This window comes from Miniopterus schreibersii (assembly GCF_964146895.1).
Source record: "Miniopterus schreibersii genome assembly, chromosome: 1".
Taxonomy (NCBI): domain Eukaryota; kingdom Metazoa; phylum Chordata; class Mammalia; order Chiroptera; family Miniopteridae; genus Miniopterus; species Miniopterus schreibersii.
Window position 1 is genome coordinate 60452945 of NC_138101.1, and position 12999 is coordinate 60465943.

Here is a 12999-nt window from a genome sequence, read left to right on the forward strand (position 1 = left end):
TCTAGGATCTACCATAACCCTAGAAGGAAGGATTAGCTATAAAAGATAACAAACCCTCATTGTGATGCCTGATGGCCAATGTAACTTCTCATCCTGAACCAGAATTAATAATAATCCAAAATCTGTCCCCTTCCAAGTCAATCCTGAGGTATGGAAAGCTAGAATACCTGGCAGGTCAACAAACGTACGCCCTGTCAAAATACCTCTAAAACCAGGGGTACCTTACCCTAACAAAAGTCAATACCCTCTAAAACCTGAGGCCACAAAAGAGGTTAAACCTCTCACTGAAAAATACCTAAAGCATGGGCTTCTCAGGCCTTTCCAGTCATCATGCAATACTCCTATTTTCCCAGTACAAAAGCCAAATGGAAAATACTGTTTTATACAAGACCTAAGAACAGTAAATGAGGCTGTAATTCCAGTACATCCTATAGTTCCCAACCCCTACACTATCTTAATTCAAATTCCAGGAGAAGCCAAATATTTTACTGTATTAGATTTAAAGGACACCCTTTTCTGCACCCCCTTCATCCTGACTCTCGGTACTTGTTTGCATTTGAGTGAACTAACCCCCATGTTAGGGAAAACTTGCCAATATACCTGGACTATGCTCCCTCAGGGCTTTAGGGACAGCCCCCATTTGTTTGAAAATGCTTTAGAAACAGGCCATACTGGCTCTTGGGGTCCCACAAAATAAATGACAACTTCAAAAATTTTTGTAAGCAGCTGACTTCTGAATTAGCCCTAAAAAGGACTCTAGCCAAACTATGGCAAGAAACCTTACAGTCCTGGTTGCCTATATTACCCGTAGGTCTCATAAGAATGAGAGCTACACCTAAAGGAAAGTTACATGTAAGTCCCTTTGGCAAGCCCTTTCTCAGATCTGACCTGCTAATAGATGAAGAAACCTTCCAAATGGTCTTACACCATTAATCTAGGACAAATACAAAAAGCATTATTGGAGTACGGAAACAAAATTCTACCTGCCTCCAATAAAGACTACCAATACAAACAAGTTAAACTAGGGCACATGATCCGTTTACAAACCTGGAGGGACACCTGTCCTGAGTCCCAACTACAACCCAGATGGAAAAGCCCATGTCAAGTGCTACTAAGCACCCCAACTGCAGTAAAACTCACAGGGATACCCAATTGGGTTCACTTATCTCAAATTAAATCTGTTTCTTTTGATTCTCCACAGGAACCTCAACCTGAGACCTACTCTTGTGAAACCATCAAGGACCTCAAGCTCCTCTTCAAAAACAAAAACCTGTTACAGATAAGTTATGTGGTGACTGGGCTTTAATATAATTGCCTTCCACTCCCCTAACCTTCTTGTCAAATTTGTCTCCTCTAGGATGATGACACTTTGGGGATTCCAGCCCATCCCTACTTCAGAAGAATCAGCCAGTGGCCTCTCTGTTCCAGTCTCAGGTCCCATTCCCTTGTCCCCGTTAGATCAGGCAGAGAGAGACTTCCATACCTTGCACAGGCAGGGACAATGACCATTGTCAGCAGGAAGCAGCTACTGAAAACAGACTGTCCTCCTTCATCAACCCTAAAAGATTTTAGGGGAGAAAGTCTCTAAGGGGGAAATAAGGCAGGATAGCAAGAAGCTAGGAAAATTCCTTGACACGTGGAATAAGGGAAACTGAGACAAAATAATTAAAAAAGGCCAAATAAGTTGAATAATTTACAGCCAGCTAATAAATCTCAAGGTTTTATCTTCCTTAACCAAGGACACTTAGGAGTAAATGGTTTATATATTCCAGACTGTCCCGAGCCAACCAGACTTGGTCCACTCCCTCTTCAACAACATTCTTTAAAAATAAAAAAACCAGAAAATAACCCTGGCCCCTTTATACACACATTTTAACGAATCAACATATTGAAGGACACACCTAAAAAGCTAATGAATATTCTGTTAAGACCCTCCCCTAAAATTCCAGGCAACCAAGGAAAGATAATAAAAGCCTCAAGACAAGGGATCTGGGTGCACTCTCCCTCCTGAAAGCACACCCATCCTCATCTTTCTTTTCCTTGACTTCTTCCTCCACAGCCATGCGTCTCCTAAACTCCAAAGGACCCTGCAGGACTTACAGCCAGCGGAGCAGCACACAGCAGCAGCTCCTCCCTGGTTTGCCTCCTGAACCTGTCTCCAGGGCCCCCTTTTTCTCTGATTTCCCAGTGAGCTCACTTCTGTCACCACGACTTGACTTTCTCAGAGAGCCAAAGCAGCCCCACCTAGGCTCTCTCCTGTTAGTTCTTCTACCTGAAGCCCTTCTTTCATTTCACTGTCCCCAACTTCAACAAATATACTCTCAAGAGCCACTTGGACTTGTGTTGTAAAATCTTTCCTGCACAAAGTCAAGAACCCACACACTACTGGTGGGCCCAAGGCGGACCTGTCCTGCGCACAGACCCTGTCCGATCACAAGAGGAGGTATCATTATCCCATTTTAAGGTGAGGACAGTGACAAAGGCAGAGGTAGACATTTAGGTCACACAGTGACTGTGTAAAGTGTTGAGGGCTCCTTACAACTGACTTAACACTCTTTCATTGAAATTTTCTAAACTGTTTTCCAAGACCACCCTCTTATACTTGATCTGAGACCTCATTTTCTTTTTTGTTTTTTTTAATCCTCAGCTGAGGATATTTTTTCTATTTCTTTTCAGAGAGAGTGGAAGGGAGAGGGAGAGAGAGAACCATGGATGTGAGAGAAACACATCGATTGGTTGCCTCTTGCACAAGCCCCAACCGGGGCCGGGGATGGAGCCTGCAACCGAGGTACGTGGCCTTGGCCGGAATCGAACCTGGGGCCCTTCAGTCCGCAGACCGATGCTCTGACCACTGAGAGCTCTAAAAGCTGGCCACAGCTGAGACCTCATTTTCCATAAAACTTTGGATGTGTCACATGTGTAAGATATCTCATACAGATACATCTTACACACACACACACACACACATTAGTCACACACAGATACTCACCAATTTTCATTCTGTAGCACTTCAAATGCCTTGTTTATTTCTTCAAACGGGAACGTATGCGTCATAAGTGGATCTATGTTGATCTTTTTTTGCATATAGCCAGTTACAAGTTTCGGAATGCAATCTCTGCTTTTGTACTCTGTAGAACAGAAGGACAACAATAAAGAGACCTAAACAACAATCAAAACTAGCCAAAGAATCAAATGAATTGTTCATATGTAATATTGACAAAAGCATTTGTGGGAGACAGTACACCCTTTCACTCTTCATTCTTTTCCTAATCATCAAAAGTAAGGTAATTTATTCCATTGCAGAATTCTGCTGGCACTCAGGAGCACCACAACTCCCCGGGATTATAGGTGGGCAGTGTCGGGGCTGCCGTGGGCGGTTGGAGTGACGCCAGGCGGCGCTGTCATGGCCAAGGCCACCCGACCACAGTGCTCCTTCGCCTTCAGGGCATTAAGGATTTCTTATAACAACAGCTCACCTTCAGGCTGGTTTGGTTTCAGTTACCGCAGTCTCCCTCCACCTGAGGCTCTAGATACGTCTTCTTCAAAAACTTAACATTTCAACTTCAGAAATAAATTTTTCTACTTCTTTAGTAGTGTTTTGTGGTGTAGTTTAGCAGAGCAGTTGTAGAAGACGCTGGTGGTGCCCTGCCTAGGTTCCATTTATATTTGGTCACTGTGAGTAAGGCAGACGCAGGCATTATTTTCTCCATTTTTATAATTTTGAGGGGACTGAGGTTTAGAGATGTTAAGTATTTTTCACTGATTGCATTTATTATGCTTTTTCATTTTCTATATTCTGTGATGCTTTGATATCTTGGGACCTTGTTGACTTGGGGAGAGACTGCCCCTCCCAGGGTTTCCTAATTTCTAGAGATAGCAAACAGCTTGCTTTAGCATGCCTTTGATATGCAAGCCGACACGAATGGGCCCATCTTCCCCATCAGCCTCTTTTTATCAGTCTCCAGCAGCTTGGGACACTATTCCTCTGCCTTAAATCACCCCAGGGCCAGTTACCAGATAACTAGTGACCACCCTTATTGCTTGGAACCTGCCGAAACTTGCTTAGCTTTCCCACCTACCTTGCTTGTTTCTTCTCATGAAAAACACAGTAAGTCTCTGGCCCATGCTTTCCCTCAGCTCTTTCTTCCTCCTGACTGGCCCTGGTGCTTCCCCATAGGGACCCGCATGGTGTGGCATGGCCCCCTCCTCTTAGGAACTATGAATAATAAACTCATTTTTCAAGGCAATTGTCTCGGTGTCTGTCATCTTACCACATCTGATGGAACTAAATCCTGTTTTAAAACACTGATTCACATCTAGAAAGTGGGAAAGCTGAACCCAGAACCCAGGTCTTTATATTCCTAGCAGAGTTCTGTTTATACAATGGTATGTTCTTTATAAATGCAATGTAACATTGCATTTAAAGCTATTAAAATATGGTTAAAAAAAAAAAAGCCACAAAACCACAAAAAGGTTTTTTTGTTTTTGTTTTTTAAAGATATCTGGTACTCTTTATCAGAGTCCTGGCTACAGATATTTTATGTTTCTTAATAGGAAAATTTGTACTAAAATATCTGGGTATTAGGCAATTGGTATGTAGGAGTTTGAGTAACTTAGAAACTTATCAGCATGGAAGAGAAAGGAAAAAACCGTCACAGATTTTTTTTCCATCCAGAATGAGTTTCATTAAGGTGATTTTTCCTCAGAGTGTTTGCATTTAGTGAGCAAGGAAGGAGACATGGCAGACACATAACAAAGAGTGTTAGAAAATGGAAATAAATTTCTCCAATAAAGACCAGGACAACTAGCACTGAAAAAAATTATCAGTGTCAGTTATGCTTCACCATTCCAATCACCAGCCTAATCACTTTTGAAATAGTTCAATTTTAAATTGTTTATTCAAATTGGAAAATTCAGACATCTAGAGTCCCTGGAAAAAGAAACTGTCATATAAGAGGTTGGTCAATGGCAACGTTTTTTCTAGAATTTGACATCTAGGTACTAATCTAGTTTTACTTATGTTCAATCTACTCATGCAAAGCTAAATCAATGAGGAAAGGAAAGAGCACTCAGATATTTCTAGAGAGCAAGAAAGCCTCCAGTTATCTTTTACAATATGTGTGCCTCCCTCCTCATCTTTCGTCTGGGCCCATAAGCTACCATAATTATTGTTACTGCTACAGCTGAACATCAATTTTGTACCTCTTATGTGTCAGCTTTTTTGCCAAGTTCTTTACCTGCATCTTCTCATTTAGTTCTCACTATATAGCATGGAAGAAAGAAACTATCATTTACCCTACTTTTCAGGTGATAGGACTGGCAATTAATGAGCTTAAATAACTTGCTAAGATGCTTGTCTAGTAATTGTCCTGACAGCAAAGACTTGTTTTTAAGTTCTATTTCACAGCTCCCTCAAATTAATCTTATCTGAGCATTCTAGGAAAAGTCAGAGAACAAGCTAATAGCAAGTGTATTGTCAATTAAAGTAGCCACTAGCCATATGTGGCTATTTAAATTTAAACTAATTAATATGAAATATAATGAAAAAGTCAGTTTTCCAGTTGCACTAGCCATACTTCAGATGTTCAATAGCTATAAGTGGCTTGTGGCTGTTGGATCGGACAGCATAGCTCTAGGACATTTTTATCGTTGCAGAAAATTCTCTTGGCCAGTGGTGGCCTGGAAATATGTGTGGGTGTGAAGCATGCCAAGACAGGGATTTGGAGCCATTGTTTGGGGAAAAGAGATTCAAATATACCACAATAAAGGTGTCTGTTTTGTTCTTAAGTAACAAATTAGGGTGACTATTATGGTGACAATTGGGGTTCAACACATTGAGATCTTGTTCTAGTCTTATCTGGTGCTGGAGAGCCGCCCAGAGACATACAATGACCCCCACAGATGATGAAATGTCGGTGCCAATGAGCACCCTGAAATGTGACAAATCTATATCTTTATACGGTCAAAATATTAATCTGCTTTTGCTCCCACAGGTAATAAATACCTATTTTAACAAGTTGTCTCCTATTTCCTTTCATAGAGGAATATTTTTCCTGCCTTTTCATTCCTCCATTTCTTGCCAAGGACAATGCAGGGTGACCGGGTTTCTGGAAAAAGTGGTGTGAAGTCAAAGACCTACCTCCCAAAATGCTGCCTTTCAGGGTTTTCCCAGAGTTAATCATCAGTGGGTCAAATGAGAGTTGTTCACCTCTGGGGGCTACTCCCATAATCACGCAGACGCCAAAGCCACAACCTAGTTTCAACAACAGGCTGATTAGCATCTCAGAATCCTGAAATCACACCTCTTCTGACTCACAGTCCTAAAACATATTTCCGGGGCTTCTATATGAGAGAAAAAATTATAGAATAGAATAGAATGGTATGTGGTACCCCGACCCGGCCTCCTTGAGATCTTAGGCAAGTTGCTTTATCTTAATCACAATTAGAGTTTTCAGTCTTGAAAATGGGGGTTAGTGCTTAATTCATAAAATGGTATAAAGAATAAATGAGATTAAGTATATAAATATTTTGGTACAGTGCAAGGCTTATAAGATGATGTATTATATTACTACATCAGATAGTATGATATAAATATTTCGGTATAGTGCTCAAAAGCACAAGTTAAAAATTACAGTAGTTTTATGTCTTTGTAAAGTTAATTTAATGTATACCCACATGTTGGCAGGCAGCTTCCCCTCACTGTGCCCCAAGACCACATACCATGGTATCAGTGAGTCCGATGGCCTCAAAGGCAAAGTCGACACCAAAGCCTGTCATTTCTACTACCACCTGCTGAACAGGCTTCTTGAGGTTCTGAGGGTTGAGACAATCAGTGACTCCTAATGCTTTTGCCCTGGGAAATTTCGTCTAGTTGATGTCAACCCCGATGATCCTAGAAGCACCAGAGGCTTTGCACACCGTGACAATGGCTGAGCCGATTCCTCCAAGTCCAAAGACAATGCAGGTGGAACCAGGGGTGACCTAAAAATCCAGAAGATAAACGCCTGTTAGTCATTCAAACTGATACTCCTGTGTTAATAGGAAAGACAAAAGGCCACTTCGGTTTATCTCTGACAGGAGACCCTCTCTGCCTGCATGGCCCCCGGAATGTAGGTAGAGTCACAGAAAACGACACAAAAGCACACTCTTACCTTTGCAGTGTTAAACACGGCTCCGAAGCCCGGAGGCACCTCACAGCTTATGATACAGACTTTATCCATTGGAGCAGCAGCAGCAATTTTCACCACTGCAATTTCATGCACAACAGTATATTCAGTGAAGGTGCTAGTGCCATAAAGATGGTGAATCTTCTGTCCTCTGCAGGTAAACCTGCTGGTCCCGTCTAACATGAATCCAGTTGGAGAAAGCATACTGTGTGACATAGAGAGAAATATAGGATTTTAGTTCCCAGTCAATACCTGTATCAATGAAAACAAAACGGGTGAAAGGAAGTCAAAGAAGTTGAAACTAGCTCTTCCTTCACACAAACGTTGCCCTTGGGGTGCAAGCAGAAGCAGCATTCTCGGCACTGTGGAAGAAGCAACAGTAAAACTTTATCTCCTAAGGAAAGAAGAACAGAGACAGTGATTGGAAGCTTGGGCAGAGGCATGGAATGCAATAAACACTATATTTATTGATAGAAAATTATTTATAGTAGGTGTTATCAGTTTGTTTTAATGATAATTATTACTTCTTAAAGTTCATTATCATTTCACTTTGGAATGCAAACAAATCAATTTTAATGCAAACAGACCTTTAAAATACAGAATAGAAACTGAGGATTTGTCTCTAATAACGAGATTGAAAGGTAATAGAGAGCTAAGTCTAAGAATGACACCAATATTTGTGGTATGAGGCTTGTCCATTTTGATTAGTGTTCTGTGCCAGGAGCATAGCAGAGTGTTGCATTCAGTAGGTGCTTAATAAATATTTGTTGAAATAATTAATTAATACTGTAGTGCTGATGCTAGAATTAATACCAATTATGAGATATATTATTGATTAAGAGCCCAGAATTTGAGGTAAAACAACCTGTGTTTCAATGCTAGCTCTGCCATTAAGTAGCTAAATCAACGTAATAAGGTGATGAGTTTGCTAAAGCTTCTTTTTTCTCATACATGAAATAGCTATAAAATATCTATGACATATGTTTGTGGGTGGAAAAATGTGATATTGTAAAACTTCATCCAAAGTATTTGGAACATGAATTGTATCCAATGTGGAAGAAGTAGCTACAAATTCTGGATGAAACTTTATTATAGATGATACCTACTTCAGACAATTTAAAGGATTATCATGTGTGAGGGTGTGGTGTATGTGTGTGGGTGTATGTGTCTAGAAAAATTTTTTAACCATGTAGAATTTTAATCTAATGATATTCCAATATATTATATAAATTTGTAGCTTTTAGTTTAATTTGTGATGGGTAGACTAGAGGTAATGTCTACAAACATGAGTGGAGAAAAAATTCTTTTTCTTTGAGTTTTTTCAGTCAAACACACATTTTGAATATTCTGAATCTTAGACTGACTATTTTTTATATCTGGTGTGTGAATGCATTTAAATAGTTTTGTCACTATGTGATGAGTTTGGCTATCTTTAGGTGGTTTGGGGCAATGTCAGGGAGTGAGTTAGGAAAGGAGAATTTACTGGATTGGCACCATATCTTGCCCAGTTACTTACTTGGTTTCACAGAGGTTATACCTTCTCCAACACTCTCCACGATTCCAGCTCCCTCGTGGCCCAAAACCAAGGAACAGGTACTATGTTTCTCCCTTCCAAGGCATGCAGATCGGTACCACAGATCCCAGAAGACAGAATCTGAAAGGTGATTAAATGATTGGAGATAAAATGCTTTGCCATAAAATTGAATCTTTCAGAAAAATGCAATATTTCCAAGTCTAGAGGCAGAATATATTCTTTAAAACTTGGACTATAAATTTGACATATTATTGATTGCACTCATGCAGTATAGCTGTTTCAGAAAACAGACCAAAACACTTAGTTTGTCTCTGTCTTTACAATTTTCTTTAGGCCTCTTTAACATCACATTGAATTAACATTATCATTGAAATATTTTCTAGCTATTTGCCAAGAAGAGCTATACGTTCTGTGGGATGTGATAGACAACCCAAAATTTATGGTCTATTTTGATACCTTTACTTAAATAGAGGGGACTCTGGGTATCAAGATATTCATGCTTCTCCCTTGCATTGCCCTTCTGCCCGCCCCTCCATCCCCAGGAGAAGAAGTTGAAATATGTCACACATCCTGACCCTGGCACACTGGCTCATCACTTGTAGCCAATATCTAAAAGGACAAGTGGAATTGCTGGGTCATAAGGCAGTCCCACTTTTAATTTTTTGAAGAACCTCCATACTTTTTTCCACAAACCACAAGTGTTGGCCAGGATGTGGAGAAAATCACCTTAATTTTTGAAAGATAGTTTTGCTGGATTTTTGGTTGACAGTTGTTTCTTTAAGCACTTTGAATATGCCATCACACCACCCTCTGGACTTCATTGCTTCGGATGTTGTTAATCTTATCGGGGTTCTCTTGTATGTGATGTGTCATTTTCCTCTTTTAAGGCTTTGTCTTTGTCTTTGAACACAGACTTTGGCTATGATATGTTTATGTGTAGACCTCTGTATTCTACTTGAAATTCTACTTAACAAAAGGAAGACAAACAGTCCAATTAAAAAAAGGGCAAAGGACCTGTATAGACACTTCTCCAAAGGAGACATACAAATGGCTAAGAGACATATGAAAAAATGCCCCACATCGATAATCATCAGAGAGATGCAAATTAAAACCACAATGAGGGATCACTTCACACCTGTCAGAATGGCTCCATCAACAAGTCAACAAACTACAAGTGCTGGCGAGGGTGTGGAGAAAGGGGACCCTCGTACACTGCTGGTGGGAATGCAGACTGGTGCAGCCACTATGGAAAGCAGTGTGGAGGTTCCTCAAAAGATTAAAAATGGAGCTGCCTTTTGACCCAGTGAGCCCACTTCTAGGGATATATCCTAAGAATCCTGAAAGACTAATCAGAAAGAATATATGCACCCCTATGTTCAGAGCAGTGCAATTTACAATAGCTAAGATCTGGAAACAGCCCAAGTGCCCGTCAGTAGATGAGTGGATCAAAAAGCTGTGGGACATTTACACCATGGAATACTACGCAGCTGTAAAGAGGAAGGATCTTTTATCCTTTGGCACAGCATAAAGGGATTTAGAAAGTATTATGGTAAGTGAAATAAGCCAGTCAGAAAAAGAAAAGTACCACATGATCTCACTTATATGTGGAATATAATAAACAAAATAAATTGATGAAAAAAGTGGATCCAGAGACATAGAAGCATGGAACAGACTGAGGGATCTCAGAGGGAAGGTGGGGAGGGGGGAGTGGGTGGGGAGAGATTAATCAAAGAAATTATTATGTTTATAAGCATAACCCATGGACACAAAGGCATTGCTATGAGGAAAGCCTGGGGGTGGGATGGATGCGGTGTGGAGGGGATCAATGGGGATAAAAAGGGGACATCTGTAATATTCTCAACAATAAAGATAAACGTAAAAAAAAAAAAAAATGCAACCGATTTGGGGATGTTAATTTTGTATCCAGCTACCTTGTCGAATTCATTTATCAAATCTAGTAGTACTTTCTTTGATGGAGTCTTTAGGGTTTTCTGTGTACAATATCACATCATTTGCAAATAATGATAGTTTTACTTCCTCCTTTCCAGTTTGGATACCTTTTATGTTTTCTTCCTGTCTGATTGCTGGGGCAAGGACTTCCAACACTATTATTTCAATTTTCTATGCCCTTTTTTTCTCACTTTTCTCCTTCTGGGACACTGATTATGTTGATATGCTTGAAGGGCTTCCACAGGCCTCTATGTATGAGTGGGTAGGGGAAGGATGCCCCTGTCTTCTCAGCCATGGACACTGGGAATAGAATGTCTGCTCTATTATATAACAGCATATTGGAATAACTTTATAAATGTGAAAAAAACAACAACAAAACAACAAGAAGTTTATGGGTCAATAATTACCTCTGTTGACTTTCAAAGTGTTTTTTAAAAAAAATGTATCTAAAACATTAAGAGATTTCAGCATTTATTATATTTGTTCCACTTTAACAAAATGAAATGCTCTCACTATTATATATGTTAGCAGAGATCTAAGTATAAATCAGAGATATTCTTAATTATCTTGAAGTAGAAAATGCCATATGTCCTTCTAAAACTGTAAAATTATTGTAACCATATCCCATGCATACCTGCTAAAAGTTTCATTTATATTTACCTTAATTCGAACCTCACAAGCCTTTGGTGGATCAACTTCAAGTAGTTCTATGGACAGGGGAGCATTTATGTTCCAGGCAATGGCTGCCCGGCATAAGATAACCTATTAAAAAAAAAAGACAAAAAATGAAGTGAGCTTATTGCCATGAACCTAAAATTGGGTGAAAAACATAGTTAAATTCACTTCTGCTATGCTGAGTGATCATGTTGGTTATGTCACTTTGAAATGCAGATATCTATTGCATTCAATGACAGCATTCACACATGTGAACAATAATATACAATGTTGTAATGTGAAACCAGCGATATCTATTTATCTGTTTATAGAAATACTAGGTATATCTTTTTCTTTCTATATGTATGTCATGCCCTTCTATTACATAGATGGATAAATAGTCTTAGTTTAAAAAATAGTTTTATCACAGAAATCTGATTGACACACTTTATTCTTAGGGGATGTCTTTTTTGCATTCCAAATGATTCAAGATTTTAATATTGGCTAACTGATCTTTGGAGCACAGTTCAGTTTATAGATTCCACATTTCTGCATTATAATTTTTAATATTAATCATTTTTTTAAAACAGAAGATTAGAATTCATAATACAAAGAAAATGATAAGAAAAGATAAATGTTACCTTGGATTCAGGACAAGAAAAAATATTAATTCTGCTTTTTTAGTCCACTTCACTCTTATAAAAAGTCACATGGAACATCTTATCTTACCTTGATACTTAGTTTCTGTGTCTTATAAGTTATTTATTTATTACATTTTTATTTTTAAATCTCTATACAGATTAAGCTTATATATTTATTGATTTTTTCCCCTATATTAATAGCTGGCTGCATTTGGAAGATGATTTAAGCTTTATAAAATATTATTTTACTTAACAGAAAGATTAAGATGTTTCTTTAAATAATAACAGTTCTTATTTAATCACAATTATGATCCTGCTTTCTTAAAATCTGACTTAGAAATTACCAGGAATACTTCCACTGTGTAAAGCATGGTATGCATATATTTCCATGGGAACTTCAATGCAGCATTAGACAATAAAGTTTTATCTAATAATAGGACCAGACCCATGGCTGCATTTCAAGAGGAAACTGATTTACTTTATTAGCCGTGTCTGTGGAGAGTTTAGTTTGCTCCATATTCCTCTGGCAGGTGCAGAAGTGCGAGCTCTTCTGCCTCTGCTCAGCGATTTAGGCTGAGTATTATAGTGTTCTCACACCTCAGGGTGATTCACAGCCACTGCACACCAGTCAGGGCGGGAGGGAGAAAGGAAAGGGAGGAATGGAAAACTGAGGGGAAGGGACAGAAGGAAAATGGAAGCTGTGAAATGGGGGAGGAGGGATAGGATGGGAACAATATGAAGGGAAAGGAAGGAGGGTTATTGAAAGAAAAACAAAGGAAAGTAAACAAGGGCTTTTAAAGGAAATGGATCACAAAGATTCATTTTAGCTAGAGCTCAAATATGATTTCTACTTTCAAATATCATGATTTTGGAGGGGAAGAATAATGAAGAAAAATGTAAGTGATGGGAAGAGAGGACAGCTTAGAAAAAATGGTAAAGATTGGTGAAAGGTAACAGAGAAGGAACGAGCAAGAAAGAAGGGACAAAATTAAAGATATTATTATTTTTTAAAATATATCTTTATTGATTTCAGAAAGAGGAAGGGAGAGGGAGA

General features: G+C 39.1%; 1 protein-coding gene across 1 annotated transcript; it reads right to left on the bottom strand.

The window, feature by feature from the left end:
• Positions 1-1389: 1389 nt before the first annotated feature.
• Positions 1390-12462, bottom strand: LOC308565190 (alcohol dehydrogenase 1-like; the record flags this gene model as incomplete). The annotated part of the gene is given in 11 exon segments (XM_081154000.1): positions 1390-1558; positions 2990-3128; positions 6140-6270; positions 6701-6867; positions 6871-6981; positions 7152-7371; positions 7440-7560; positions 8683-8751; positions 8754-8820; positions 11311-11412; positions 12424-12462. Coding segments are annotated over 11 exon segments (1335 nt in total).
• Positions 12463-12999: the final 537 nt, after the last annotated feature.